The sequence below is a fragment of the Nanorana parkeri genome, unplaced genomic scaffold (assembly GCF_000935625.1).
Source record: "Nanorana parkeri isolate BGI_ZX_2015 unplaced genomic scaffold, ASM93562v1 scaffold144, whole genome shotgun sequence".
Classification (NCBI taxonomy): Eukaryota; Metazoa; Chordata; class Amphibia; order Anura; family Dicroglossidae; genus Nanorana; species Nanorana parkeri.
Window position 1 is genome coordinate 974,032 of NW_017306412.1, and position 26,194 is coordinate 1,000,225.

General features: G+C 40.5%; 1 protein-coding gene across 2 annotated transcripts in view; it reads left to right on the forward strand.

Moving 5' to 3' along the window:
• The window catches only part of PRKD1 (protein kinase D1), a 137,603-nt gene that overhangs the window by 108,017 nt on the left and 3,392 nt on the right, over positions 1–26,194 (forward strand). For both annotated transcript variants that reach the window (XM_018554172.1, XM_018554171.1), the window contains 11 exons: positions 4,924–5,209; positions 7,294–7,480; positions 10,013–10,136; positions 10,581–10,658; positions 14,409–14,685; positions 17,525–17,577; positions 18,055–18,127; positions 18,227–18,333; positions 24,086–24,247; positions 24,330–24,428; positions 25,333–25,600. In XM_018554172.1, the coding sequence (XP_018409674.1) occupies positions 4,924–5,209; positions 7,294–7,480; positions 10,013–10,136; positions 10,581–10,658; positions 14,409–14,685; positions 17,525–17,577; positions 18,055–18,127; positions 18,227–18,333; positions 24,086–24,247; positions 24,330–24,428; positions 25,333–25,600 (1,714 nt within the window). The remainder of the gene's footprint in view (positions 1–4,923; positions 5,210–7,293; positions 7,481–10,012; positions 10,137–10,580; positions 10,659–14,408; positions 14,686–17,524; positions 17,578–18,054; positions 18,128–18,226; positions 18,334–24,085; positions 24,248–24,329; positions 24,429–25,332; positions 25,601–26,194) is intronic.

A 26,194-nucleotide genomic window follows, 5' to 3' on the forward strand; every position in this document is an offset into this window, starting at 1 on the left:
TATTTTCCACAACACACCTTTTTTTTTTCTTTTTTACTTCCACCGCTCCAAGCTTGCTCCTGTGATGGACTACAATCTCAATACAAACTAGTAGTCCCATCACTGGAGCCATTTTTAAAAATGTATTTTATTGTTTATCCGATTAACCGATTAATTGAACTTAATAATCGGCTAACTAATCGATTTTGAAAATAATCGTTAGCTGCAGCTCTAGTGGTGAGCTCATAGAACTTAATGAAATGTCACTTGTGACATTTTAATAACATTCTAACAAAAAGAAAGATCAAGGGCATTGGCTCTGGCCAGGCACACCAACAACCGTGTGGTGTAGCGAGCAGCTGCTGTTTTGAACAAGACCTTAGCCCGATCTCTAACACTGCGGTAGCCAATTGACATTGCACACTACCTTACAAACCAGACATTCTTTTCTCTCTTTAAGGCCCATTTCCTATGAGGTTTTTAAATTCCTGCTGCAAGAAACAACATATTTCTGCAGCCGGAATTCTAGGTATCCCCATTCAGATGTGGCTGCTGAACCCATTGAAGTTAGTGGCTGCATCTCTCTGCGTCAACGACATTCATCTATCCCAAACCCCTTCAGTTTCATGTACGATTACATGAGGGCTGCCACAGTGATTTTTCATTTGTACATATTGAACATATATGTTCAATAGATATATTAGTGGTAGTGTCTCTTTTTTTATGGATTAACCAAATGTAAAAAATTTTTTTGAAAACCTCTGCCCGTCTTTCCAAGTGTACAAGGAAAATATTTTGGTGAATGAAGTTAGTGTATGTGTTTAGTTCATTTATATATCACATGCCTATTTCTTCTGCAGATAACAGTATTCACATGTCCCTGAAGTCAAGTTATGGTAGAAAACATGGGACATTAGCTGTATGTATTTAGAATGAGACCTGAAACTGCAGCAATGCAAATATCGGTAGAACGTACAGATTTTGTCCACAGGGTACTTCTGGTCGTAAATGAAACAAAGACTCCAACACAGCAAGCTCTCAATGAAAACCACTTTGCAGCCATGTTCAGCAAGACAATAATGTACCCAAACCTAGCATGTCCGGTGTATAATTAGGTTAAACACTATATCAGAAATGTCCCTGGCAATTGTTGAATACGTTGACGTGTATGTTTGCAGAGAGTTGCGATGATTATGTTATGCATTTGTGGAGACACAGTTAGGTATGGCTTTATGCATAAGCAGAGGCTATGAGATTATTACAGGAGGCTTTCTGTGTAAAGAAGGGGAGGTTAAGCTTGTTCCAGAATACATTGCTGTTTAGTTTGGCTCAGGCCTAGTTCCTGCTGCTGGCCGAGCTCCACACTTAATGATCGCACCTCGCACCTCACGCATCTCCGCACCGCATCCTCTTTGTGTTTCCTGGCTGCATGAATGTCTCTTAATCCTGAACTGTCATTGCTATGTGCAGGCTGATGAACCAGAATCCTTGCTGGACTGCTATGCTACAGTCCTCTTAACCCTTCGAACTTCAGCCCTCTTAACATTAATTTATAGGCAGTTAACAGGTGACGGATAGTACATCCACAGATGTGAATTAAGCAGCCGCGAAATGGGCTGTTAAGAACTCCTTTTAAAATGGTTTGCACTTTAACTCTAGTTTTCTTCTTTCTCTGACAGCCACTTGTTGGTTTCATAAAAGCTTTATCATTTCTCTCTGGAAGTGAATGGGTTATGGCACCTCTCACTGAGCTCCCCATCAGCTACAGTTTCCATCATGTAATCTGGTTTTAGCAATCATTTCCTGGAGCAATTCCAGCCAAAGCTCAGTCTGGAACAAAAATCCTTTGGAAGTAGCCCACAGATCAGGCTCACGAGGCTGAAAGGCTGCAGGGTCCTCTTTTCACCCTGCAGAACCACCCAGAAAACGCTGGCTGGTTTATTCCCATTTATTGATGAAAAGGACTGAATTAAAAATAAAGTGGTTTCAGAGGTGTCGCGGTAGTAAGGCAAGCTTTATTATTTATTGTCAACCTGTCAATCAAAGTTGCACCTTCTTCTTCTTTTTTTTTTTCTTATTTCTTTAGGGCTCCTTTACACCATATGTGATGTCATGCATTTTGCTCTGTTTCCCATTGCAAACAAAATGCAAGACCATTGGCAAGACCATTGTGTTCAGTAGGTGACTTGCACACCAATCCATTGCATTGATGTTCCAGGGTCAAGTTCATTGCAGTGTTTACTCTGATGTGATCATTTAGCTTACTGGCAGTGGTTGCACAAATTTCATTTTATAAATTTTTTGTAATTTAGTTGTCTTTTTTTATTTTAAAGAAATGTATCCATTTAACAGTGGTTAGGTTGCTTTAATGCGTGCATAAAAACTAACTTCAAGGGGGAGTAAAGGCGATGTAAAAAAAATAATAATAATGTGCTAGCATATTAGCACATTGTGGAAGCCTTACCTGCCAAAGCAATCTCCTCCAGAGCTGTGATGTCTGGGCTCTTCTCTCTCCCAGGCACTTCCATCTTCGTCCCGGTCTCTTCTGCTTAGTTGGTTTATTTCCATCTTCGTCCCTGATCTTCGTGCACTTCCATCTTCGTTCCTGATTTTTCGGCTGCTTAATTGGTCGGGTCCGGATGACAAACTCCAGTCCACATGTGCAGGGGAGTTACTTAATCTAGGCAAGAATCTTGCTGAGCCTGTGCACTGAGCTGTGCATGTGTGGCTTAGTGTACAGAAACAAAATTGCTGACAGGCAGGAGGAAGCTTCTATGTCGGCAATTGTTTTCCTCTAAGACTTTACTTAGACTTTAAGTCGGCCATTTTTTGTTTCGATTTGGCTGAAATTTGATCTAGGTTTCCCTGCTGTCACCACCTGTCTCTTTTTTTCTGTCGACATTTTGTGAAGGATCCGGGTTGAAAATAATGAGCAGTCACTGTTGGGGCATTCTGACAGCCACAGGCACTGGATTTCAGAATACAATAGCTGGAAGGGAAGACGGCTTCATCCACGCTGTTTAATAAGAATGGGGAATGGAGTAAATTTTAAACAAAATCTTAAGGTATATGGACAATTTTACTGTACAAAAAGTACCACATTTACATTTTGCACCTTTGACGTAACCAACAACCCACGACTGGTGCCATACCCTTTGTCCTGTTTCCAAAGCAAGATCCCTCCCGGGAAAGCAACACCCCCAGTCTGTTAGCAAGGATTGTCATTAAGATTTCAGAGGCAATTGAATTCAGCATTTGCCATCCCACACATGAATTTCATGCATACTATGTTCCAAGATTTGTTTTGTGGTAGGGTTTAGTGGTAGGATGTGGTAGCCTCATCCTTGAAAAATGCATCTAGCAAAGCCTTAGCATGTAGTGCGTTGAATCGCCAATCCTACGGTTTCATACATTTTCTAGACCACCTCCATTCTTCTTTCTGCTAGAACCCAAGCTGGGACAATAATGGTTCTTACACAGAGTATCCCAAGTGTAAGGACCTGTAGTAACATGCAACAGTTTTATCAAATTCAACAGTTATGCAACAGTTTTATCAAATTCCATAATGATTTGCCTTGAAAGGAATATAGCAACTGAGAACATATTTTTGCAATTTTCAGGTCCCTCCAGTACTGGAGAAAAAGTCTTCTCTTGTACAGTTTCTGGTCGCTCAAACAATGCACTACAGAAGTTTGTTGTTTTTAGTTGGCCCCTTGATGGTAACGGGGTACTCGCTAGCTGTAGAAAACTTGCCTGGTGGATTAAGATTACGGGTATATTCTGCAAACATGATGCAGCTCTTCAATGTCAGTGGCCTACAGTTTGGGAACATTCCGTTCACTGTGAGAAGAAGGGATGATCCTATATAGATTTTAGTTTTTCCATTTTATTTTTGACCACATTTGTATGTTTTGATATTTTGTCAAGCAGTACGTATATCTGTTTTATTACTTACCAAATGTTGCCATTTCTGGTTGGTATGAGTGTTTCTTCTATTGTTATAGATACTTTATAGATTAACTGCTCCAGCTCACCAATGTGTGGGAAACACGAACTCTTCCATCCTTCTATATGCGAGGACCCACAGCAGATCTTCGGTGTAAACTGGAATATGCCCTTAAGGATATTTGTGACTTATTTTGTATTATACACGTGGCACCTTCTGGTTGCTTCATACAGTTTTTCTTTCACTAAAATATGCAGTTAATGTTAATTTTTTTTTAAACTCTATTTATTTTAAGTAATAGGCACAGATACAATGAAAGAGAGTATGAGACAAGTGTTAAATATAACTGTAAAAACTGAATAACATCTATCTTTAACCATAAAGAACCATACAGAGGTTGGTAGATTATACAGCGGGGACATAGGTGTTACTTATTTAGAAAGTATGCTATAAAACAGTTAAAGAAACAAAAGGGAACCAAATACGGTCATCAAACGAGAAACTATCATGAGCTGCATCAAGAGGACTCATAAGGAACAATACACATCTCAGAGTCCATTCAAGCCCCCCAGACCTTTGCATGTTTACCAGGACAATTTTTATGTTGGTAGATTCATTTCTCATATGGAATTATTTGATTGACCAAATTTATTCATTGGGAGACAGTAGGAGACCGAGGGGTTGTAACCAATTAATGACCATTACGTTACAAGCCAGAAATAAAGTTTAATTTAAAAATGTTCTTTGGACAATCTGACAAGACAATCAGATCCAAAATACATATGGCAAGGACTTGGTTTTGCAAAAAAAAGGAGTATTACCAGATAGAGTTGGAGCCAGCTGTGTAGAGCTGGTAAACATGCTGAAAATCTGCTTTTACGCTATATTCCATAATGTTTTGTGTACATGATGCATGTTAAAAAAATGTTGTGTGGTTTTTGTGGTCTGTGTGATTTGTCAAACTTTAAGGAGTGTAACCAACCTTGTTCTGTACACAGCAAAAATCGCCATCAGAGCCCTTTATGCGGGAGAAGAGGCTCAGCAGCCAGCCCTACCCTGGTCGCCCCATACAGTTGGACAAGATCCTCCTTACCAAGGTCAAAGTGCCTCACACCTTTGTTGTCCACTCATACACTCGACCAACAGTATGCCAGTATTGCAAGAAATTATTAAAGGGTCTTTTCCGGCAAGGACTACAATGCAAGGACTGCAAATTCAACTGTCATAAACGGTGTGCAACTAAAGTGCCTCCCAATTGCCTTGGGGAAGTTCAAATCAATGGAGGTATGTTTGTTTGTCTGTGTATTTATATATGAAATGTTTCAGCATAGGTTTTAACTTATAGCTAAAAGCAACGTTTTTTTCTTTTCAAGATTTGTATAAAGTGGTAAAATTTAGACCACTGACGATTACCGATACAATAATGACAGTTTTTCTAAAACAATACAGACTAATGATTTTAGGACAGTGGTGAAGCACCAAGGCCAGGTTGCAGCTGCGACCCTTGGTAGTTCTGCCACTGACTCCAAGCTGTAGGAGAACTACAAATTTCAGCAATACATTGTATAGCAATGCAGAATTTTATCAGCTATAGAGGACTACAAATCTCAGCAATACATTATACAGCAATGCAGAATGGCACCTGCTAAAGAGGACTACAAATCCCTGCACTACATTATACAGCAATGCAAGATTATAGTAGATGAATTTGTTACATGCTGCTGCTCTTCATGAATACGAGTACTCATATAAATGCCCAGTATCGGCACTGATATCAATACTGGTATCGGTGCATCCCTACTTAAAATTCTAGCTGGTAGCTAGGGCTTTTTGAGGGTTAGATTGTTTTCTTGATTTTAAAAGTGCTCATAGACATATTCAGTAAACATCAGTTATAGTACACTTTCCTGTACTGCCTGCCCTTCATATCATAGACTTACCATTACCATTACCATTACTTACCATTGATGTACCTCTGAAGAACCCTCTCTGCCTGGTCTTACCCAAGACTTTGACTTCAGTGTAGTCTGTGGCCTGTACATTAAAGTTCATTAGTGTGCTGCCTCCATTCCAGGAGTGTGTCCATTATCATTTATGCAAATCCCACTGCAGGAAGTGTGTCTCAGTGGCATGTGTTTTTTGTTGTGTGTTTTTTTGTTATGCCAGGGTTGTGTGATTTATTTGTCTCAAAGTATCAAAGACATATTGAAAGCCAGTAGCTGACTCAGCCTTATTACTTCCTATTACTACAAAATCATGTCTGTATGATTTGACCCTTCTAAATTTGGCAAAAAGGTAAATGTCAAAATAAATTAGTAAGCTTTATTGTAAGGTGGATCAGGTAAGTGTCTCTATGCAATGCAGTCAGATAATGGCCAGTGGAAGGGGCTGTCAGGTTGCTGTACCCTGCCTTAGTACTCTTCTCTAGAGCCCTCAACCTTGATGAAAGCAGTGGGGACTCATGGGAGGAGTTATTAACATTGCAGTAGATCATTTTGGGTATGTTCTATGTAATTGAAGGGGAAGTATGGTATTTTTAGTCAGTACTTGTTTTTAAGCTATTGAAGTGCTTACCTTAATGTTTGACTTTCACATTTTTACATGCTTGCTTTTCCATATATGTGTTATTGCATTAAATGTATAGAATTGTCAAATACTAGAGGGAGTTGATTCAGTGCTATTATTTGATCTGTCTTGACAGTCATTGAGATAAGATATCGATGACATGGGGAGTGCATTGTTTTCCATAAATCAGCAGAATTTACATTAAATAAATAAAACAGTAACACACAACCATTGTACAGCACTGCAAAACAGCAAGCAAAGCTTGCATATATGATGAACAAGTATGGTGGCCCCATGTACCTATATCATTACAAATTATTCATAGAAGCAAGGTCTTTAATATCTTGTTACATACTAATCAATCATCTTTAGTACACATTTATCTTGAAGAAGCATTGAAAAGGTTCCTTTTGAGTTAAGCTGGCCATACACTGTTCTATTTTTTTCGTTCAACGCACAGACTGGAAATAGAAAAAAAATGAAAAAAAATAGAACAGATTCCTCTATCAACGCTTACGAGTGCAGATAGAGGAATCCACTGCTGCTGTGCATTGTATTCTGATAGCGGTCGCTGTCAGGGTACCCGAATAGTGGAAGTAGTTCAACGAATAGTTCAACGATTTTCCGACCGCCTCCTTCGATCAGCTGATCAAGGGATGGCATGTTCCAGATCACATTTGTACAGTGTATGCCCACCTTTAGGTGTGTTGTCATAGAGTGATGTCCTTCCTAACATAGCAGTATACTTTAAATGCAAAATATTGTAAGACTTATTTCCAATTTGTATGTTCCTGCTTTTCAAGACTTGCTGAGCCCTGGAGCAGATGATGTTTTAATGGAGGAGTTAAGTGACATTGAGAATGACCCAACCTGTCCGATGGATGACATTGATGAACCCCTAACACCAGACAGTGGAAGCGGATGCCAAAGTGAGAACGGAGACATGCAGGACCCCGACCAAGATCAAGACACAACAGACCGTATGATCAGGTGTGCAGCAGCAGGAAGTGGTGGTGTCAATAACAAAAATGAAAACACTGAATTACAAAAAAAACAAAAATCCTTTTGGCAGACATAGCTTTTGGCTCAGTAAATTATACGATTGAATTGGTTCTGTTGCAAGGTCTTCATTACCTGTGGAAGTGCCTGATATGTGGAGTAAATCAAAGGGACAAAGATGCTTTTTTCCTGGTAGTTTCAGAATGGCACATCTGAACTTCTAATCTTAGTCATGACAACCGTATTTGTTTAAAGCAGCCGTTACCATTTCAGATGATGAGAAATGTATTTGCTGTAAAATGACAGAGGGCCTTTTAAAAAGTCTAGCCAGTGTTTGGACAGACAGAATAAAGTGTTATCTGGGATGGGATAATTCATTCAATGGCTGTACATGTTATTACCTCACAAAGAGGTGAACAGTATAACCACGGTATGTGTAGAAATACTTCTGAAATGTAATGTTACCAAGAGAATACTGTATTAGTAAATTAAGTATTTTGCTCACATTTGGGGAAATGTATACAAGGTCAGAGTGCAAGTTTGGCTACTGTAGAGCCATGTTGTTGTCCTATATGGAGAGCCTTACTGACTTCACGCAGGTTCCTAAAGCTCTACAAGCCGGGAATAGCAATCTGCGTGTAGTGAGAGGAAAACTAATCTCATCAAAAAACTATAGTGGCACCATGACCTGACATTCTCTGTTATCTAGTGGTGTTTGTGACCATTTGACAGCATCCAAACCTGCAGCTTGATCATATATACATTTTGCTAAATTATCCAGGCAATCAGTTGCTTGCTGTTTTTTTATACCGGAGGAACTGAAAACGTGTAGGTTTGCTTATGGCAATCTGTCTGATTCTTGGTGTTATTTTCCCGCCTCAGGTTCATATTTTTATTTTAAACCATGCAATACATACGTGGACAGATTTGTTGGTACACTTCCACAACAGAAGTAACTTGAAACTGATCAAAGTGATGAGCATCCACTGTTACTGATTCGATATTTAATAAAATCAGATGTTGCTTCTGATTGAACAGGGCATTTTTACATTTTGCAAATGTATTCTGTAGATCTCATGCAACTTCTGCACCTGCCAACAGGGAGTTTGGTCTATTCTTCTGCAGCAAGCTGCTCCAACTGTCTCAGGTTTCAAGGGTGCCTTCTCAAGACTGTATGTTTCAGCTCTCTCCATAGATGCTTGATAAGCTTCAGATAAGGGCCCATAGAAGGCCAATTCAGAATAGTCCAGTGCTTTGCTCTTAGCCATTTCTGGGGGTTTTTAGTTGTTTCTGTTGGGTCATAATCCTGTTGAAGGGCCCAAGACCTGTAACTGAGGCAGAGCTTTCTGACACTGGGCAGTACGTTTTGCTCCAGAATTCCTTGATGATCTTGAGATGTCATTGTGCCTTCACATATTCAAAGCTTCCCTTGCTAGACACGGCAAAGCAGCCCCAACACGTAACAGAGCTATGTTTCATAGTATGTATGGTATTATTTTCTGTGAGCATGCCACTGATGTGGCTTGCCATAAAGCTCCAGTTTCATCTGCCCAAAGGACAGTTCTCCCAGAAACATTGGGGGGGATTTATCAAAACTGGAGCAGGCTAAATCTGGAGCAGCTGTGCATGGCAACCAATCAGCTTCTCTCTTCAGTTTGTTCAATTAAGATTTGAAAATGTAAGAGGAGCTGGTTGCCATGCACAGCTGCTCCAGATTTTGTCTGTTACAGTTTGGATAAATTCCTCCCACTGTTCCTTGTCAGTATGCATTTTAGCAAACGGTATTCCTTTTGAGCCCACCATCACTCAAAAAGCAAATGATGGTTCAACCAGACTTTGATGTAACTTGACCTTGGATTTCAACTTCCATTCACACTACCCTTCTATTCAATCTGGTGTCTATTTTCTTCTTGCGGCCATATCCAGGGAGGTTGGCTACACTCCCGTGGACACTAAACTTGTTAAGGTTTGCAGCTGTAGTCACTGGAGCATCAAACTGCTTGGACATAGCCTTATATCCTTTACCTTTGCCGGTCTATCATTTTGTTTTTTTATTTTACTTTTGATCGCTGACAACTCTCTTCTTTGCTTTCTCTGTCCATGTTTAATGTGGTGCACACAATGATACCAAACAGCAGTATGTGACTTTTTCTCCATGTAAATAGACAGACTGACTGATTACAAGATTTAAGACATTTGTGATACAAATTACAGAAAACCATAAGTTTAAATGCCACTATGATTCAATTATTCATTTTAATCGTTTCTATTGGTACCAACAAATCTGACGAGACCATTTTAAAATATCTTTGTAGAATAAGCAATACGTTATCATCCTTTTGTTCACACTTTCTTTTCTTTGCTCTATGACATGACAAAGGCATGCAGCTATACACAAGACGATCACTTTCAATTTCATCCCTTTTCAGGAGGAAAGTAGGATTGTTTTAATGAGATGAAATGGTACCCACAGATTTCTCCACATCTATATTGCTTGATGACAGTATTGTTCTTTTATTACAGCCCTTCAGCCAGTAATAACATTCCCTTGATGAGAGTGGTTCAGTCGGTCAAACACACAAAGCGGAAAAGCAGCAGTGTTATGAAGGAAGGCTGGATGGTGCATTACACCAGTAAAGATACTATGGTAAGAATTGATGTGCCAGTTATATTGTTATGGAATGCTACATTCCAGCCAACTTCCAGATTTGATTAGAGTGGGGAAAAGTTACATTATCAGCCAGGTTATGTCAGTCTGTGATTTGCCCTCACTCCCTGTCTCTGTAACGCCCATACAAAAAATTAGGGGTGAGTTTGTCCCCAGAACAATAAAAGCATTGTCAAAAATTCAGACCCTACACAAAATGTGTTGTTGTCTGTGTCTGTTGGAGAGATTCCCCTGCCCTCCTTGTCCTGACAGGAAGTCCGGGAAAATTACAGAAACGGAAATACAAACCTGACACCCGTTTTTGTTTGTTCTGTCTAATATTAAATGTTTTGACTGTGGTTGCACTTTTAACTCACAAGTTGATGTAACACATGTATTAATTTAAAACGTTTTCATCTTTTGTTTTTGTCTCTATTATGGCAGAGAAAGAGACATTACTGGAGACTGGACAGCAAGTGTATTACCTTATTTCAGAATGATACTGGAAGCAAATACTACAAGGTAACAGAAAAGTTTGCAACAACAGATCTATTAAGGAGAGCGGAATATTCAATTTCTGTTGTCAAGTCTTCATAAAGGATTTTATATCATACAACATGATATGCATTTGGGAGTTGGCAATCAGTCTGACAATCAACTGCACTTTATTTTATACTGTACAGCATATATGTACTGGTTATCATTCAGGCCTTACTAATGTGAAATAAATTGAACGCTGGTGCTCAGTTGGTGATTACACCAACTACACTATATGGCCTAACCTTTGTGGATGCCTGACCATCACACCTATATAAGCTTGTTGGGCATAACATTCCAAAGCAATGACCATGTAATGTAGCCATGAGAGCCTCTACTCTTCTGGGAAGGCTTTACACGCTATATTGGAGTATATCTGTAAGTATGTGTGCCCATACAGGAAAAAAGAGCATTTCCCCATGTTTTGTCCAGGAAAGGTTTCCTTTATGATTGCCAATGCTGAGGTTTTCATTTTTACTATATGAATCTAAGCCCCGGTTTACTAGCATTAGCCTGTAAACAGCTTCAAAGCTTGTGGAGTGCCTGCTGAAATCTGCTTAATGTTTAGGGAAAGCATTCCCTTTAAGATTGAATTTTAGAACTTCCTGGCAGCAGCTGGAATGTTTCTTTAAGGGCCTTATGAAAGCTGCTTGAATGTTTTTAGGTCTATACTGAATGGGATATTTCCATACTAGCATTTCCAAACGAATGCCTTTGTACGCTAGACTTAAAAGGGAACTATGGGGTAAGTGTTTTCCCCATAGTTCTCTTAAGGGTCACGGGAGGACATATACCAGCATCCTCCCGTGACCCAAAAGTCAGTATATCGCGAGCTACAGCTCGCGGTATACTGAGACCGCCGCACCCGGGACGGATCGCGACAATGCTGTCGAGATCCAACTTAAGGGTCACGGGAGGACATATACCAGCATCCTCCCGTGACCCAAAAGTCAGTATATCGCGAGCTACAGCTCGCGGTATACTGAGACCGCCGCACCCGGGACGGATCGCGACAATGCTGTCGAGATCCACCCAGCTGTGTTAGTGACAGCTGGCTCTGCCTATCTAGAGGCAGAGGCAGCTGTGCCCTCACCCGTCCGTTCCTCCAGTCAGCGCTGAAGGAGCGGGGGAATCCCTGCAGGGGGTGGTGACTGACAGTCACGGCTCCCTCCAGGGAGATGATTAAGAAGTGATTGAGCGACGGTATGTGTTCGCTCACTTCCCGAGCTATTGAGCCGACGTGTGACAGTTTCATTGTCGCACGTCGGCTCGAACTATGAGGATGAATGATTTTCACTCACCTCACAGTTCTCCTTTTAAAGAAGCTTCAAAGTAATCACAAAAACATTTAAGTTATTCTGATCAATTATATTTTACTTTTTTCTGCTCACCTTTATCAGCATAATTAGATAAGGTTTCCCATGCCTGATTTAAGGTCTAGGTACCATAAAGGGTATTTTGCCCTCTTAGGAAAAACAGCCTCCCCAGCAACATAAACCTTTCCTTACTCCTCCTTTTACTGTTTGGCCTCCAGAAACAAAGATAAATATTGTGTACTACTGGATAAGGAGGGTCATGTGATTGACCCTTTTTCCTCCTAATTTAACATTGCTGTTGCATGATTGGTCCTGCACTGTCAAGGGGAGGAAACGTAACATTCAAAGGACAGGAAGTCTTAACCTAGCATTTTTGTTTTTTCATTATTTTTTAATGTGTAACTTTAAATTTAGGGGGGGGGGAACTTACATTTTTTTTCCTTTTTTTTTTTTATGTGATAGCAAAATATGTGACAGGTCCTCTTTATGGAGACATTAGGGGTCTCCAAGACCCCTGATGTCACCTAGGACCCCCCAAAAGAAGCTGATGAAGCACAGATCTGCTCCATCAGCTTCTTTCCAGCTTCTAAAGCTGGAGAGTGACACAAGAATGCGGAAGTGATGTATTATACAACACTTCCGCATTCTTGCAGAGGAGAGGGGACCGCAGGGAGCTCGTGTACCGAGCTCTCTCTGATCCCCTGTGACACAGCCGACATGCTGATCCCGGGCTCGCACCAGGGCACAGCGGAGCCCGTGATCAGCGGGACAACGGCAGGTGGGGGCTGGGGGGGGGGCTCACTGATCGGCACCCCATACACACGATCCGCCGGCTCTAAAGCCGGCGGATCGCTTGTATTGTATCAGGCATCGCTGCCTGTTTTTAAAAAACTGCAATTTCCCGCTCGCGCTTGCGAGGGAGCATGTCTGAGCGGACGTCTAAAGACGCCCGCTCAGATCTAGAGAGCTCCGGGCCGGCCGTTTTTCTACTACGGCCGGCCCGGAAGTGGTTAATCAGAGTAGAAACATCCGATTGGTTCATATGAAATGGCCAGAGTTTTTTCCCCAGTTTCGATTCCCTTTTTAACTTTATTGCTATTTACCTTGGTTATCGAGGCTGTCGATTTATTGCCCAGTTTTGACTTTAAAATCGTCCCAATTCTGGTGGTTGTTCAGACTTGAGGGTGCTAAATTGCTTATTGTCTGGCAATACCTTCCTATTGTATTTGTGATTTGCGGTGGTATTGAAAGTGGTTGAAATCACTTGAAAATTGCCTTGTGTATGCCAGGTTTAGCAATGGTTTTATGGGAAGCGTAAGCTGCATTGCCTCAGTAGCACTGTATTTCTCACCCTGTAAAATTTTAATCACTCTGCTAAAACTTCACAAAGCAGAAGCCATTACATCAGTGGTTTTAGTAATAAACACGATTTTCCAACCCTTTGTAGTTATCTGTTACCCCTCTGCACATTTGTATTCACAAAATCACTGGCCTTAGCTCCACATATTGCTCTGCTGGCTTTCTTTATCATAATGACTCTTTGCCTGGCCATTCCTACAGCAACTACAATATACAACATATTTAAATGTGTACCCAGTACATTACTTTCCATATACTACACGTGATCTGCAGAAGTGCTGAAGGTTGGTGTCATTTAATTTTGTTTGGAAGACTTTCACACCTCTAGTAAGGGATTTATCAAGTTAGTTACATTCAGAATGAGGTGCATAGGTAGTGCAGTTCAGGCTGCCTCACTTTTGAGCGCTCACTAAGTGTTGCTTCCTTGCTGGCTGGTTAAGCAAGACGTCTCTCAGTTACTGGCGGAAATGCAGCAAAATGCAAGTCACCAGTGAAAGAGCAACGTCTCGCTCATCCAGCAGGTTAGGAAGAGACGCATAGAAACAGTGGAGTGTTTCACTGTTTCATTTATCCATGTATGGCAATCCTATCACTGGTAAGTTGTTGCGAACAACAGAATTACTGATATGACATGGCACTAAGTATTGAAATTATTTGTAAAAGAAAACGGATCGAGCGTTGGGGAACCCAACACACCCCCACCCCAGGACCGGCCACAGATTCCAGGCCCTGCTCAACTGCAGAACATATCCAAAAATAGCGAACCATTAAAGGCAGGTCCAGAACATTGATAAAAGGGCAATGGTAGGTTTTAGAATGACTTGACGCATTTTTCACAACAGTGCTTAGTCATAAGGCTGAGTAAGTACTGTTGTGCAAAATGTGTCAAGGCATTCTAAAGTCTACAGCTGTCATTTTTTGCTGAGGTTTAGAAGAGATTGGTTAGTGGAAATGGTTGTAATGGAAGACTGTTTGTTTTTTTTATTAAAAAATATTTGATCAACACCAGTGGGTTTTATATAATTATATAAAATAATCATTGTATCTTCTTGTTTAACAGGAAATCCCCCTTTCTGAGATACTATGCCTGGAACATGCTAAAAACCTTTCTTTGCTTCCTCCTGGTGCAAATCCTCATTGCTTTGAAATTACCACTGCTAATATTGTATATTATGTGGGGGAGAGCATTCCTCCACAGACGACACCTGAGATAGGAAACAATAGCGTGGTGAACAGCGGTGTGGGAATAGAAGTGGCAAGAATGTGGGAAATCGCCATACAACATGCACTGATGCCAGTCAATCCTAAGGGAGCAAATGGAGGAAGCAGTCAACACCGTATGTCCACCTTTACTGTATAAATCTTTACCAAAGTGTCGTATATTGTTTCTGTACTGACCTGACCTTTCAGTATCATCTCCATAAGTGTTGAACAGGCACTTATTTGTCCTTCCTGCTCACACCCTGGCATTAGATTAATTGCCTTATGTCAGCCTATAAGTGGGAGATAATGTGCAGTCTTTATAGCAGACAGTCATTACTCATTGGGCCTTTTATTGGTACATTTGCCAAAATATTAATGTAAATCTACGTCTGTGAAGAACATAGAAGGTCGGTACCAGCTTTTATTGGGCACCATGCGGGATCAGCATCTGCTTCCTAGACTGAGGTGCTGACCTGAATGTGACGCCTTCAGTGTAAATCCTGGTGCCTGGGCAATTCTTGGCTGTGCATGCACATCTCTTACAGATCAGCACCCTGCTGCATCATTTTATCTTGTAAGCTGCTGGAAAGTTGCAGTGATAATATGGTCCCAGTGAGTGAGGGAATACATCTGCAGCAGACTGATGATTTCATGCTTACTGATTTCTCTCTCAGGCCTAGGCATAGTTACTTGACTGGAGCTTCAAGTTTTGGTGTCATACATATTCAACATCCTATTCCTTGTTTATATAGTGTAATTAATGCAGGGATGGGCAAAAGTGGCCCTCCAGTTGTTGTGGAACTACAAGTTCCATGAGGCATTGCAAGACTGACGGTTACAGGTACGACTCCTAGAGGCAAAGTCATGTTGGAATTTGTAATTAAAGCAGAGCTGGAGGGCCAGAGTTGTACACCCCTGAATTAGTGGAAGCCACCAGATATACCACATCATAGAAATACGAAATGTTTTCTTTTTCCCATCAACGAAGACCTAAAAATGGGTCTACAAAAACCATGGTATAAAATAACAACATATAAAACATACCCTCCCAGTGCCCCTTATACAGGTGAAACTCGAATAATTAGAATATCGTGCAAAGTTCATTTATTTCACTAATGTAACTTAAAAGGTGAAACTAATATATGAGATAGACTCATTACATGCAAAGCAAGATAATTCAAGCCGTGATTTGTCATAATTGTGATGATTATGGCTTGCAGCTCATGAAAACCCCAAGAACCCCAAATCCACAACCTCAAAAAAGTAGATTATTACATGCAATCAATAAAACAAGGATTGTACATAGAACAATATCGGACCTCTGAAAAGTACAAGCATGCATATGTACTCAGTACTTGGTTTGGGCCCCTTTTGCAGCACTTACTGCAATTACTTTTGCACGATATTCTAATTATTCGAGTTTCACCTGTATACCTATGACCACAGAGTCCCAAGATTGATGAAGGATGGTGAAGCCATTCCTCTGATATAGCTGCGAGGATGGAAGGACTGCGAGTGATATTGAGAATTTGTTTCACAGATGGATAATACACATATCAAAGCAGATACCTTAATGTATGACTATCTTACCTCCATTCCAGTAGAACTTCACATGGGAGCCTTGTTTGCATTTGAGACAGCAGAGGATATAAACAAACCTTGTTTAAACTGGGACACATAATTTGAATGCGATATCTGAAACATGTCTACACGCAAATGCCCTAAAATTGGGAGAAACTTGTAAACGCATTACAATCTAATAAGATATTTTACTGTCAAGTAAGGTATCCTAAGGAACTTGATACATTGGAAATACAGTATATTACCCATCCTAATAGCTGCACTGCATTTACACTGTGGATAGAGTGCAAGTATACAATCATTCTCAGATTGTTTGAAACAATCTTGGGACTCTGTGGCCATAAGAGTTTAGGGGAACTGGAGGGATATGTTTTATAATTAATGTTATATGCGTTTATACCATTGTTTTTTTAGACCCATATTTATGTCTGCCTTGATGCAAGCAACAACATTTGCACTTCTATGATGTGATTGTGCGCTGAAGTTGCTGGAGGGCCAGACCATTATAAATAGGGAAGCAGGTTGTTTACCACGACAGTAGAAGTGATTTTTTTTCTGAAGAAATGGGTAAACAACGCGATTTAACAGCCTTTGAGCGTGGGATGATTGTTGGCGCACGGGGCCATAGAGCAAGTATCAGCAAAACCGTAGAATTCGTTAAATGTTCAAGAGCAGCTGTTGTTAAAGAGTTTAAAGACTGGACTGTCAGCCGAAAATCTGGGTCTGAACGTGCGAATTGTGGCCGTCAGTGACTAGTCAATGTTAGGACAGAACGGAGAGTGGCAAGACTGGTACAAGACAACAGAAGGGCAACAGTGCAGTGTCAGATTCCTCGCATCACCTTTCAACATCTCGTGGACTCACGAGGCGGCCCAACGAAGTCATCTAGTTGTGCGGACACGCTTTCATTAATTGCACTATATTAGGGGAATGGGGTGTTGAGACCAATTTTTTGTTTTACCTATACAAACACTGGAGTTATATACCAGGGACTCTTCACCATAGTAGGATACATATATTGGTTAAAGGCTTGCAGTCAGATTCTTTATTTTGTTGGTGAGATTACCTGCATATTTACCTTCCAAATGGACCTGTGCTTTAGGCATTGTTGTTCCAATCACCTTCTACTGTAGCTATAAGTACTGCTACAGAGACATTACAGATACCTACCTTTCTCCTTCAGATTCATATGACCAGTGGCAACACAGCCTTGCGTCAACAGGAAAGGTCTGACTGTGATATTTTCCTGTCCTTAATAATTAACCAGTTAGCATTTGAAAACCTAAACATAGTAGTTGTTTTGCAACGTATAGCTTTGGAATTAATTTGGATCGAAAAAGTAATTGCTGAATGTATCGTGTGAATCACATTGCCATTATGTTTCTATTGCAGGTGATGTTTCCACCAGCTTCTCTGTGTCCAACTGCCAAATTCAGGAAAATGTGGTATGTACTTCTAACAGTTCCTAACTTATTTACAATGTAAACTGTGTGCCAAAGATTAAGAATTTTCTGGCACAAATAACACCTGGTGTGTCCTGCTCTCTGTGGTTGAAGAAGCCGCATAGGTTGCCCCGCTTATTCCGATATTAATATCTTTGGTACTGTAATACATTTAGAAGTGGTAAAAAACATCTCTATACCTATTGATTTTGCAGCAGGATGTGTGATTAAAACAATTTCAGGAAATCAGTACATAAAAAATATAATGTACTAGTGATAAATATACATGCAGTAACATTATAAAGGAACATTACTTCATCTGCATAAGTGTGAAAGGGCTGAAATGATGAATCTGGTTGTTACAATGCATCATCACCTTTTGCACTAGGTTATTGAATAGTGCTTTGATAAGAGCCAATCTGTATTGCCTGCTCTTTTACAAGGTTAATGATGCCAAGTTTTCTGTCGCTTTGTCCACAGGATATTAGTTCTGTCTATCAGATTTTTCCAGATGAAGTTCTTGGATCAGGACAATTTGGTATTGTATATGGAGGTATGTATTGCACCCACTGTCAAAAATGCTTTGCCTATATTGCACTAATGTAGTAACTAATGGCTCACTAATTTGTAAATATGTGCTCCTTCATTTCAGGGAAGCATCGGAAGACAGGTCGAGATGTAGCTATAAAAATAATAGATAAACTGCGTTTTCCTACTAAGCAGGAAAGCCAGCTAAGGAATGAAGTTGCCATTTTACAGGTACAGATTGCGATATAACTGTTTCTCTGCTGGGATCTCATTGCTATGGGTCTGCCATAGTGATAATTGGATGAGTGACACTTTCATCGTTGATATGTTCTCTTTTTTACAGAAACTAAAGTTTATAAGGATTTTGAGTTCAGGCAATAGGTTAGGGGTCATAAGTTAGGTGTGTGAAGGAGCTTTTAAAGGAGAAGTAATGGAAGTAAAATATACTCTTTCCAATAATTAGAGCGTCTGACACTGCAGCTGTCGCACGCCAACTTTGAATACCACGTAGTTTACAGATGGGTCTTCTGCACTCCTTACAGTGGTTAGAACCATTAGCAATAGTGGTGCTTGTTGTGATAGCAATATATGGCACCATGCACATCAAGCATGTAGAAAATGAAGATACCCAGCACTCGCAAAATGATGTAAATCTTTGTGTGCATTGTTTAAAGAAATTCGTCACGTGTATCAATCAGCCAACATTTCGGGGCTACGAAGGGTCCCTTCCGCGGGGCAACAGGGCACTTAGATTTACGTAGTTCTGCGAGTGCTGGTGATCTTCAGTTTCTACAGACTCTGAATACTAAGCGCTGAGGAATCATATGACCGCTGATCGCTCACTGTCTTCTCCCTGCAGAGAGCAATGCCAGTCAGTCACCGCTCCCTGTAGGGATTCTCTCATACATTGCTCATTGGAGGGACAGACAATGGAGATGGCAGACACAGCTAGCTCTGGTTCTAGAAAGGCAGAGCCAGCTGTGAATCAGGCAACCGGGTGGATCCTGACAATGTTGTCAGGATCCTTCTGGGTTGAAGCGTGGCTCTGCTAATAGCAAGATATAGTGTGTGTGTGTGTGTGTGTGTGTGTGTGTGCGCGCGCGCGCGCGTGTGTTAGTGTTATACTGTATATGTAATTTATTCCCCCCAAAAAATAAGTTTATTGCCTTTTTGGGTTTTTTCCCTATATTCCTTTTTTCACTTGTCACTCTTGTAAAGGGCAGGCTGTTTGCAATGTTCAACACAGCGAGTCATCTGTATACTTTGAGCTACACGAGCGTTACCCTCCTGCTTTGCTGATGGCGGTGGGCATGTCTGCAAAACTGACTACACCAAAACAGGTATGCCCTTCATAGGCATGGCATCCTGTAACTCTGCCAGGGAACTACATCTCTGGGAAATACCTTTTTTTATGTTTTGGATAGAATGGGGGAAGGCTTAGACCTGTTAATATTTTGTTAGTCTGTGTCCTCATTAAATAAATTCTCCACTCTTTGTTCTGGGGACCATTGTCACAAAGACAGAGAAAGTAAGTGGAAATGTTCCAATGTAGAGAGTTGCTCCAAGAGGGTAATTCCTCTTACTTCCTGTTGCATCTCTGGACACGGAGTGAAGGGAAGTTTCCCCAACAGTGCACAGACCGAAAGAGCAATTCAGACACAGATTTGAAACATTTCCTACTCTATCCATAACAAAAAATGTTTTGCCCAAACCTATACGTTAAGCTTGTTTGAATAGAGAGCGTGTTAATACTCTTGTAGCATTTACTGTGTTCAGCTGCTCCACCTATATTTGCCTTTTCATGTGTACGCAAGGATTTCTTTATATAGTCAGACTATTTATTTTTTCATTAATGTATTTCTGACATAACCCACAATGGTTTACAGATTCCATAGGACCATTGCAGTATATGCCTGTACTAATGGAATTTAGCCATATGCCACTCTTTTTACAAGCACACACTCTGGAGACAATATATCTAGAACCCTAAATAACCATTTTTTTTTTTATTCTGGTAGAAAACCAGAACATTTGGAAGAAATGCAAAAAAAAATCAGACATTCTGATTGACTTCGAATGATAACATGCCTTTAGGCCTAACACAGTTTGCCATATTGCAATATATACATAAATCAAGAGAATGAGGTTCATAGCTGATGTTGAAAGAAAGGTTGAATTCAGATTATGTTATTAATGGTAGATGATACAGCAGCGCATCCCTGCTTTCTCTCCTCCCCACTGGGCGCTGCTCTATGTCCCAGCGGGGAGGAGAGAAACTGTCACAGGAGGAGAGCGCTGTGAGGGGCCGGCATCTCTCCTCCCCATACCGCTCAGCCTCCTGTCACAGATCAGAGGAGAGCGGTGTGGGAGCGGAGACAGGCCGCGCTGTCATAGGAGGCTGATCGCTGAGTGTTTGTAGATAATTGAGGACAGGGTATGGTTACTATATCCTCAATTATGAATGGATGGGAAGTGATCTACATCACCTCCTGTTCATTAATGATTGTGTTTATAGTAAACACACTATGTTCTCATGTTAAGAATGAACAGGAACACTCAGTATAGAGGATTCCTGTTCATTTATAACAGGGGATGTAGAAAAAGATTGAGGACTCTGTGTTCTCAATCTCTTTATCTATTTTAAAAGGGAAATATCAGGGGTCTGTTTAGATCCCTAATATTTCCCTGAAGCACCTAAAATTAAAGTCAAAAATATTAAATAAAAATCAATAAATAAAAATATGATTTTTTTTTAAGTTTATAGGAAATAAATAAAATATAAAAAAAAATTGAAAAAGAAAAAAAACATTTTTTGTTTCGGCCCAACATTTTATTTCATTTTGGTTTCAGTTTTTTTAAAATTTTCATTTTGGTGCACCTCTAAAAAAAAATCAATCTGATTTTGTGACTGATTATTGAGCTTATGCAGCAGCAGCAGCTAGTATAGATACAGTGTTGTCATAATGAGGATGGATGGTACCTGTGCAGGATTAAGAAGCGGAGATGATAATGAGGCACAATAAAAGCTGCAATGATTTATATGACTGATAAAAGTTTAGGAAACCAAGGCCAACTACTGTTAGCTAGAAGTGGTGCAGGTCGTGTTGGAGCAGGGTATCTGACTTACGCTCTCATAGACCTTAGCACTGACACATCTACTATGGAGTGGATACATCCATAGTAATTTAGGACAGCTCTGTCCTTTATTTTGTGATGTTGAAATTGGGTGACACAGCTTAATCTAGTGTTCATGTTACAAGACCTGGAGCTAATTTAAGGAAGGAAGTGGAACCCTGTTGGCACTTTTTTCTGTGTGTCTGTGTATGTTAACTTTAACTTGATACTGCCCCTTTATTTCCTATTATTTGTATGCATGAAGTGGTTGAACTTGATGGACCTGTGTCTTTATTCAACCTCAAATACTATGTAACTTTATGTAAGTGTAATGTTCTAGTAGAACAAAGACTACAGACAAACTATAATCGATTTTCCATTGAGACTGGACACCTGAGTACCTGTTACATTAGCAATTTGTCCACACATCATAATTGTGTATGTAAAGCAGCTTACACACCTGTCTTGTGTTATGTGATAGCTTCATTTGTATCATTATATACACTCATTTATACTTAATTGATGATTACACATATTACCTGTCTTCAGTGTTTTAGGCTCTGTTTTAACACTTGTTATAGGGTTTCACATACCACTCTACAAGAGATAGACCAGGTTCTAGAAGCTAACATAAATCAGTTTTTGGTTTAGCTAAGGAATGGTTTCTTAGTAATTGGTAATTTGTGAAATGGTTGTGGTAAAGGGCTTGGACAGAACGTAGAAAAAAAAAAGGTTGTGAAAAATGTAAAGGCTCTGGGAAGCCAATTTGGCAAGGGCAGTCCACCAATAACTGATATTGGTTTGGGGGTAAAGTCAGCACTCCTTACACAGTTTTAGGCTTGATTAACACCTGTCTCCTCCGGTATGTTGTATAGGTGCACATGCATCTTTGTGCATATTTACACGTGTTGTATGAACAGACAAAAAAATTGGACATTCACTCATTTTCCCAACGCATTGCCTCAGAACGCATAGTAGTACCTTACCATGGCTTGTAGTGCGCTGCAATGCATATGTGTCAGAGACACCTGAGCTTAGTGCTTTAGGGCCAGTTCACACCATAAACAGTGCGTTCCAGAGCTGTCAGCTTCCGGAACGCACTGTATTGCATTCCAGCCAGCTTCCTGCATTTATGGAGGGTGCGTGGCAGTGTGTCGAAGTCAAAGGCACCGCAACCACGCCCCCCACACCCAGTGCGATCGCCAGCACCAGAATGCGTGGCACATCAGTGCCTGCATTCCGGTCCAGTGTGATCTGCAAAAATGGTGCTTGCTGCATTTTTTTCAGATCGCGTCACTTGTTGCGTGTACCCAAAAAGACTTGAGGCTGTAATTGCTGCCAAAGGTGCTTCAACAAAGTACTGCGTAAACGGTCTGAATACTTTAGTACATGTGATATTTCATTTTTTTCTTTTTAATAAATTCAGACATTTCTAAAATTCTGTGTTCACTTTGTCATTATGGGGTACTGAGTGTAATGAGACAAAAAAAAGAAAAGAATTTAAACAGCTGTAGTGTCAGGCTACAGCATAACAAGATTGAAAAAAATTGAAGGGGGTCCGAAAACCTTCTGAATGCACTGTATATTTAGAGGTGAGACAAAAAATGATGGATGTATTTGTATTTATATATTTTTTTTGTATTTAACAATAATGACCAAGTGCCAAATTTTATGATAAGAGATATCTAAAGATGTGTCAACTTGAAATATTATGAATGTTCTGGCTGAAAATTTGTATTATTAAAGGAGAATTATGAGGTGAGTGATTTTCACTCAGCCTCATAATCTGAGCCGACCTGTGACAATGAGACTGTCACAGGTCGGCTCAGTAGATCGGGAAGTGAGCGAACACATAGCGGCGCTTGCTCACTTTTCGATCTATCCCTGCAGAGAGCTGTGACTGTCACTCACGGTTCCCTGCAGGGATTCCCCCCTCCCCTGTCCGATCTTCCGGCGCTGACTGGCGGAACGGACGTGTAAGGGGGCGGGTACAGCGGGCTCTGCCTCTAGATAGGCAGAGCCAGCTGTCACTCATGCAGCTTGGTGGATCCAGACAGAATTGTTGGGATCCGTTCCGGCTGTGGCGTCTCAGTATAGCTACAGCTCGCAGTATAGTGAGCTTTGGGTGACGGGAGGGCGCTAGTTTGTGTCCTCCCGCAACCCTTAGGACACTATGGGGAAAAGCCCTAACCCCATAGTTCTCCTTTAATAATATTATATGTAGGTTTGTTATTGTACCTGTTATTTTTAGTGTTGTCAAGGTATTTTGAATATTTATTTTATTGCTATTGTCAGTTGGTTACTGCTATCATTTCATCTTTCCGTTCTGATTTCAGACACCCTCAAAAGATCAATTCCCACTTACACACTAGTCAATAATGTATATCCATAATCTTTTATGTGTTGTTTGTAGCCCTGATGAAGGGGGGCTCTTTAAAAACCAGAAATGCATTGGATTTTTAATGATCTAAGAGTCTGACTTTATGCATTCTGCTTTTTTCCCCCTCACTTTCTGTTCAGAAACAGTTGTCACTGCAATGAAAGTGAGCAAGATCTCCTAATGAGGGCTTGTGTTTAAGTGACAACTCTGAGGTGGGATTCTTTTAATATTTGCTAGGTCACCCCAGTGCCTCATTGGGTTCCCAAATAACAATATAAACCTGAAAGAGGGTCTAATTCTTCCCTTCTTTAAAACAAAAGTGTTTTTCTAGAGTTTGTTCAAATTTTGCTAAGATTGTGTTGAAATTTTAAAGTTGTCATACCTTTTTAGAGCAAAATGAACCGTGCGTTTTAGAAGAACATAGAGTGGTAAAGGACATATTGTGCATTTATCATACAAGTGTGTCATATAAATGTATTCTTTCCCCAGAACTTGCACCATCGTGGAGTTGTGAACCTGGAGTGTATGTTTGAGACTCCAGAAAGAGTGTTTGTAGTAATGGAGAAGTTGCATGGTGACATGCTTGAGATGATCCTATCCAGTGAAAAGGGAAGGTTACCTGAGCGTATCACCAAATACTTGGTTACACAGGTTAGTATAGGATCATTTTGTTTTCACATTCTGAGAAGTCCATAAAGAGTTTGTGATATGTGAACATCTGTTTTCTTTTAAGATTTTAGTTGCACTGAGGCACCTTCACTTCAAAAATATTGTCCACTGTGACCTGAAACCAGAAAATGTGCTGCTTGCTTCAGCCGATCCCTTTCCCCAGGTAAATTATGAAATTTCTTCTATAGAAGTGTGAAGCTGGGAAGAACTCATTAGCTATCAAAACCTGCCAAACAGAAAGATAATTCAGAAACAAATTAGGTAATTTTTTTAGAACAAATCCAACCTTACTCCAAGGAGTGTGTTAAGAGACCTTTAATGTCTTATGCATGTATATACTATGTTAGTCATTTAAGTCAACAGGTGTGATTAACAGGAAATGTAAATCTGCAATTCATTGTTTGAGGTAGCCGACTAGAGCTAATATTGGACTGTAAATTATGTGAAGCCCATACTACATTGGATCAGCTCAGCAAACCCCTTTACACATACACAAATTGGTTACAGTTAAATGATACGTATTGCCTTGCCCTCCATGGCTCTTGGTGAATGCTGCTGAGCCAATCCTCAATCACATCAATGTTTGGAAGGCGATCTTTTTGGAGCTTTGTCGAAGAAATATTCAAGTTAGCGTAAAAAATATTTCTAGCCTGTAACATCAGTGTGTGAATAAACAATATTCCCAAACCATTGACAACTTTTGTAATCATTAACTGATTTCTGTGAACCTCAGAATGCTCCTGGTTTCCAGATGCTTCCTATAAGCAAGGCTTATGTTGTGCTCAAAGCTCAGCCATGCTGTCACCCTGCAGTTTAAGTTTTTTATACCAGAACCTCAGTGGTCAGTAGAGTGGCGAAAGTATGGCTTAGATGCAGTAATGGTTCAGAGCTTAGCTCCAGCTTGGGCAAAGGTTATGACCCTCTATAGTTTACACCAGGAATGTAATCATGGTGTGGTTGTTCAGCTGAGTTTATTCAAGCCACCCCCTAGCACCTTAATTTTTATAAATTTTATAAATCTTCAATCTAACTCAAGTTGTCACACTCTTCACAATGTCGCACCTCAGGTTAAGCTATGTGATTTTGGCTTTGCACGTATCATTGGAGAGAAGTCTTTCCGACGCTCAGTGGTTGGTACTCCTGCTTATTTGGCCCCAGAAGTTCTGAGAAACCGAGGCTACAACCGATCCCTGGATATGTGGTCTGTGGGGGTAATCATTTATGTGAGCTTGAGTGGAACTTTCCCATTTAATGAGGACGAGGATATTCACGACCAGATCCAGAATGCGGCCTTCATGTACCCACCAAATCCCTGGAGAGAAACCTCCTCTGATGGTAAGCATCTTCCACAAGACAAAACCAAACATGTACAACAACATGTCTCTACAAAATACATCCCTGTAATGAGAATATTTCTTTACAGTGTGCACCGGTCCTGAATGTATACTATAGACCTAAAACAGTGCAAGTTAACACACATATATAGATATATACATATATGTATATATCTATATATGTGTGTGATTTCCATATTTTATGTAATATATATATATAATCAGCAGAAAAATAGAAGCTAAGTTGAGAATGGGAAGGAGGAGTTATATAGGGTATTAATGGCAGAGAGAGGGTGAGGGGGCGTGACTTCAATGCCACGCCCCTGAATGCAGGGAGCCCGGCTGGCATGCGTTCCAGAGGCCGAACGCTCTGGAACGCAGACTTTGTGGTGTGAACCAGCCCTCTCTTGGCTGTCTCTTCTCTCCTCCCTCTCTCTCTGCCATCTCCTCTCTCTCTGCCGTCTCCTCTCTATCTCTCTCTGCCGTCTCCTCTCTCTCTGCCGTCTCCTCTCTCTCTGCCGTCTCCTCTCTCTCTCTGTCGCCTCCTCTCTCTCTCTGCCGCCTCCTCTCTCTCTCTCGTCTCCTCTCTCTCTCT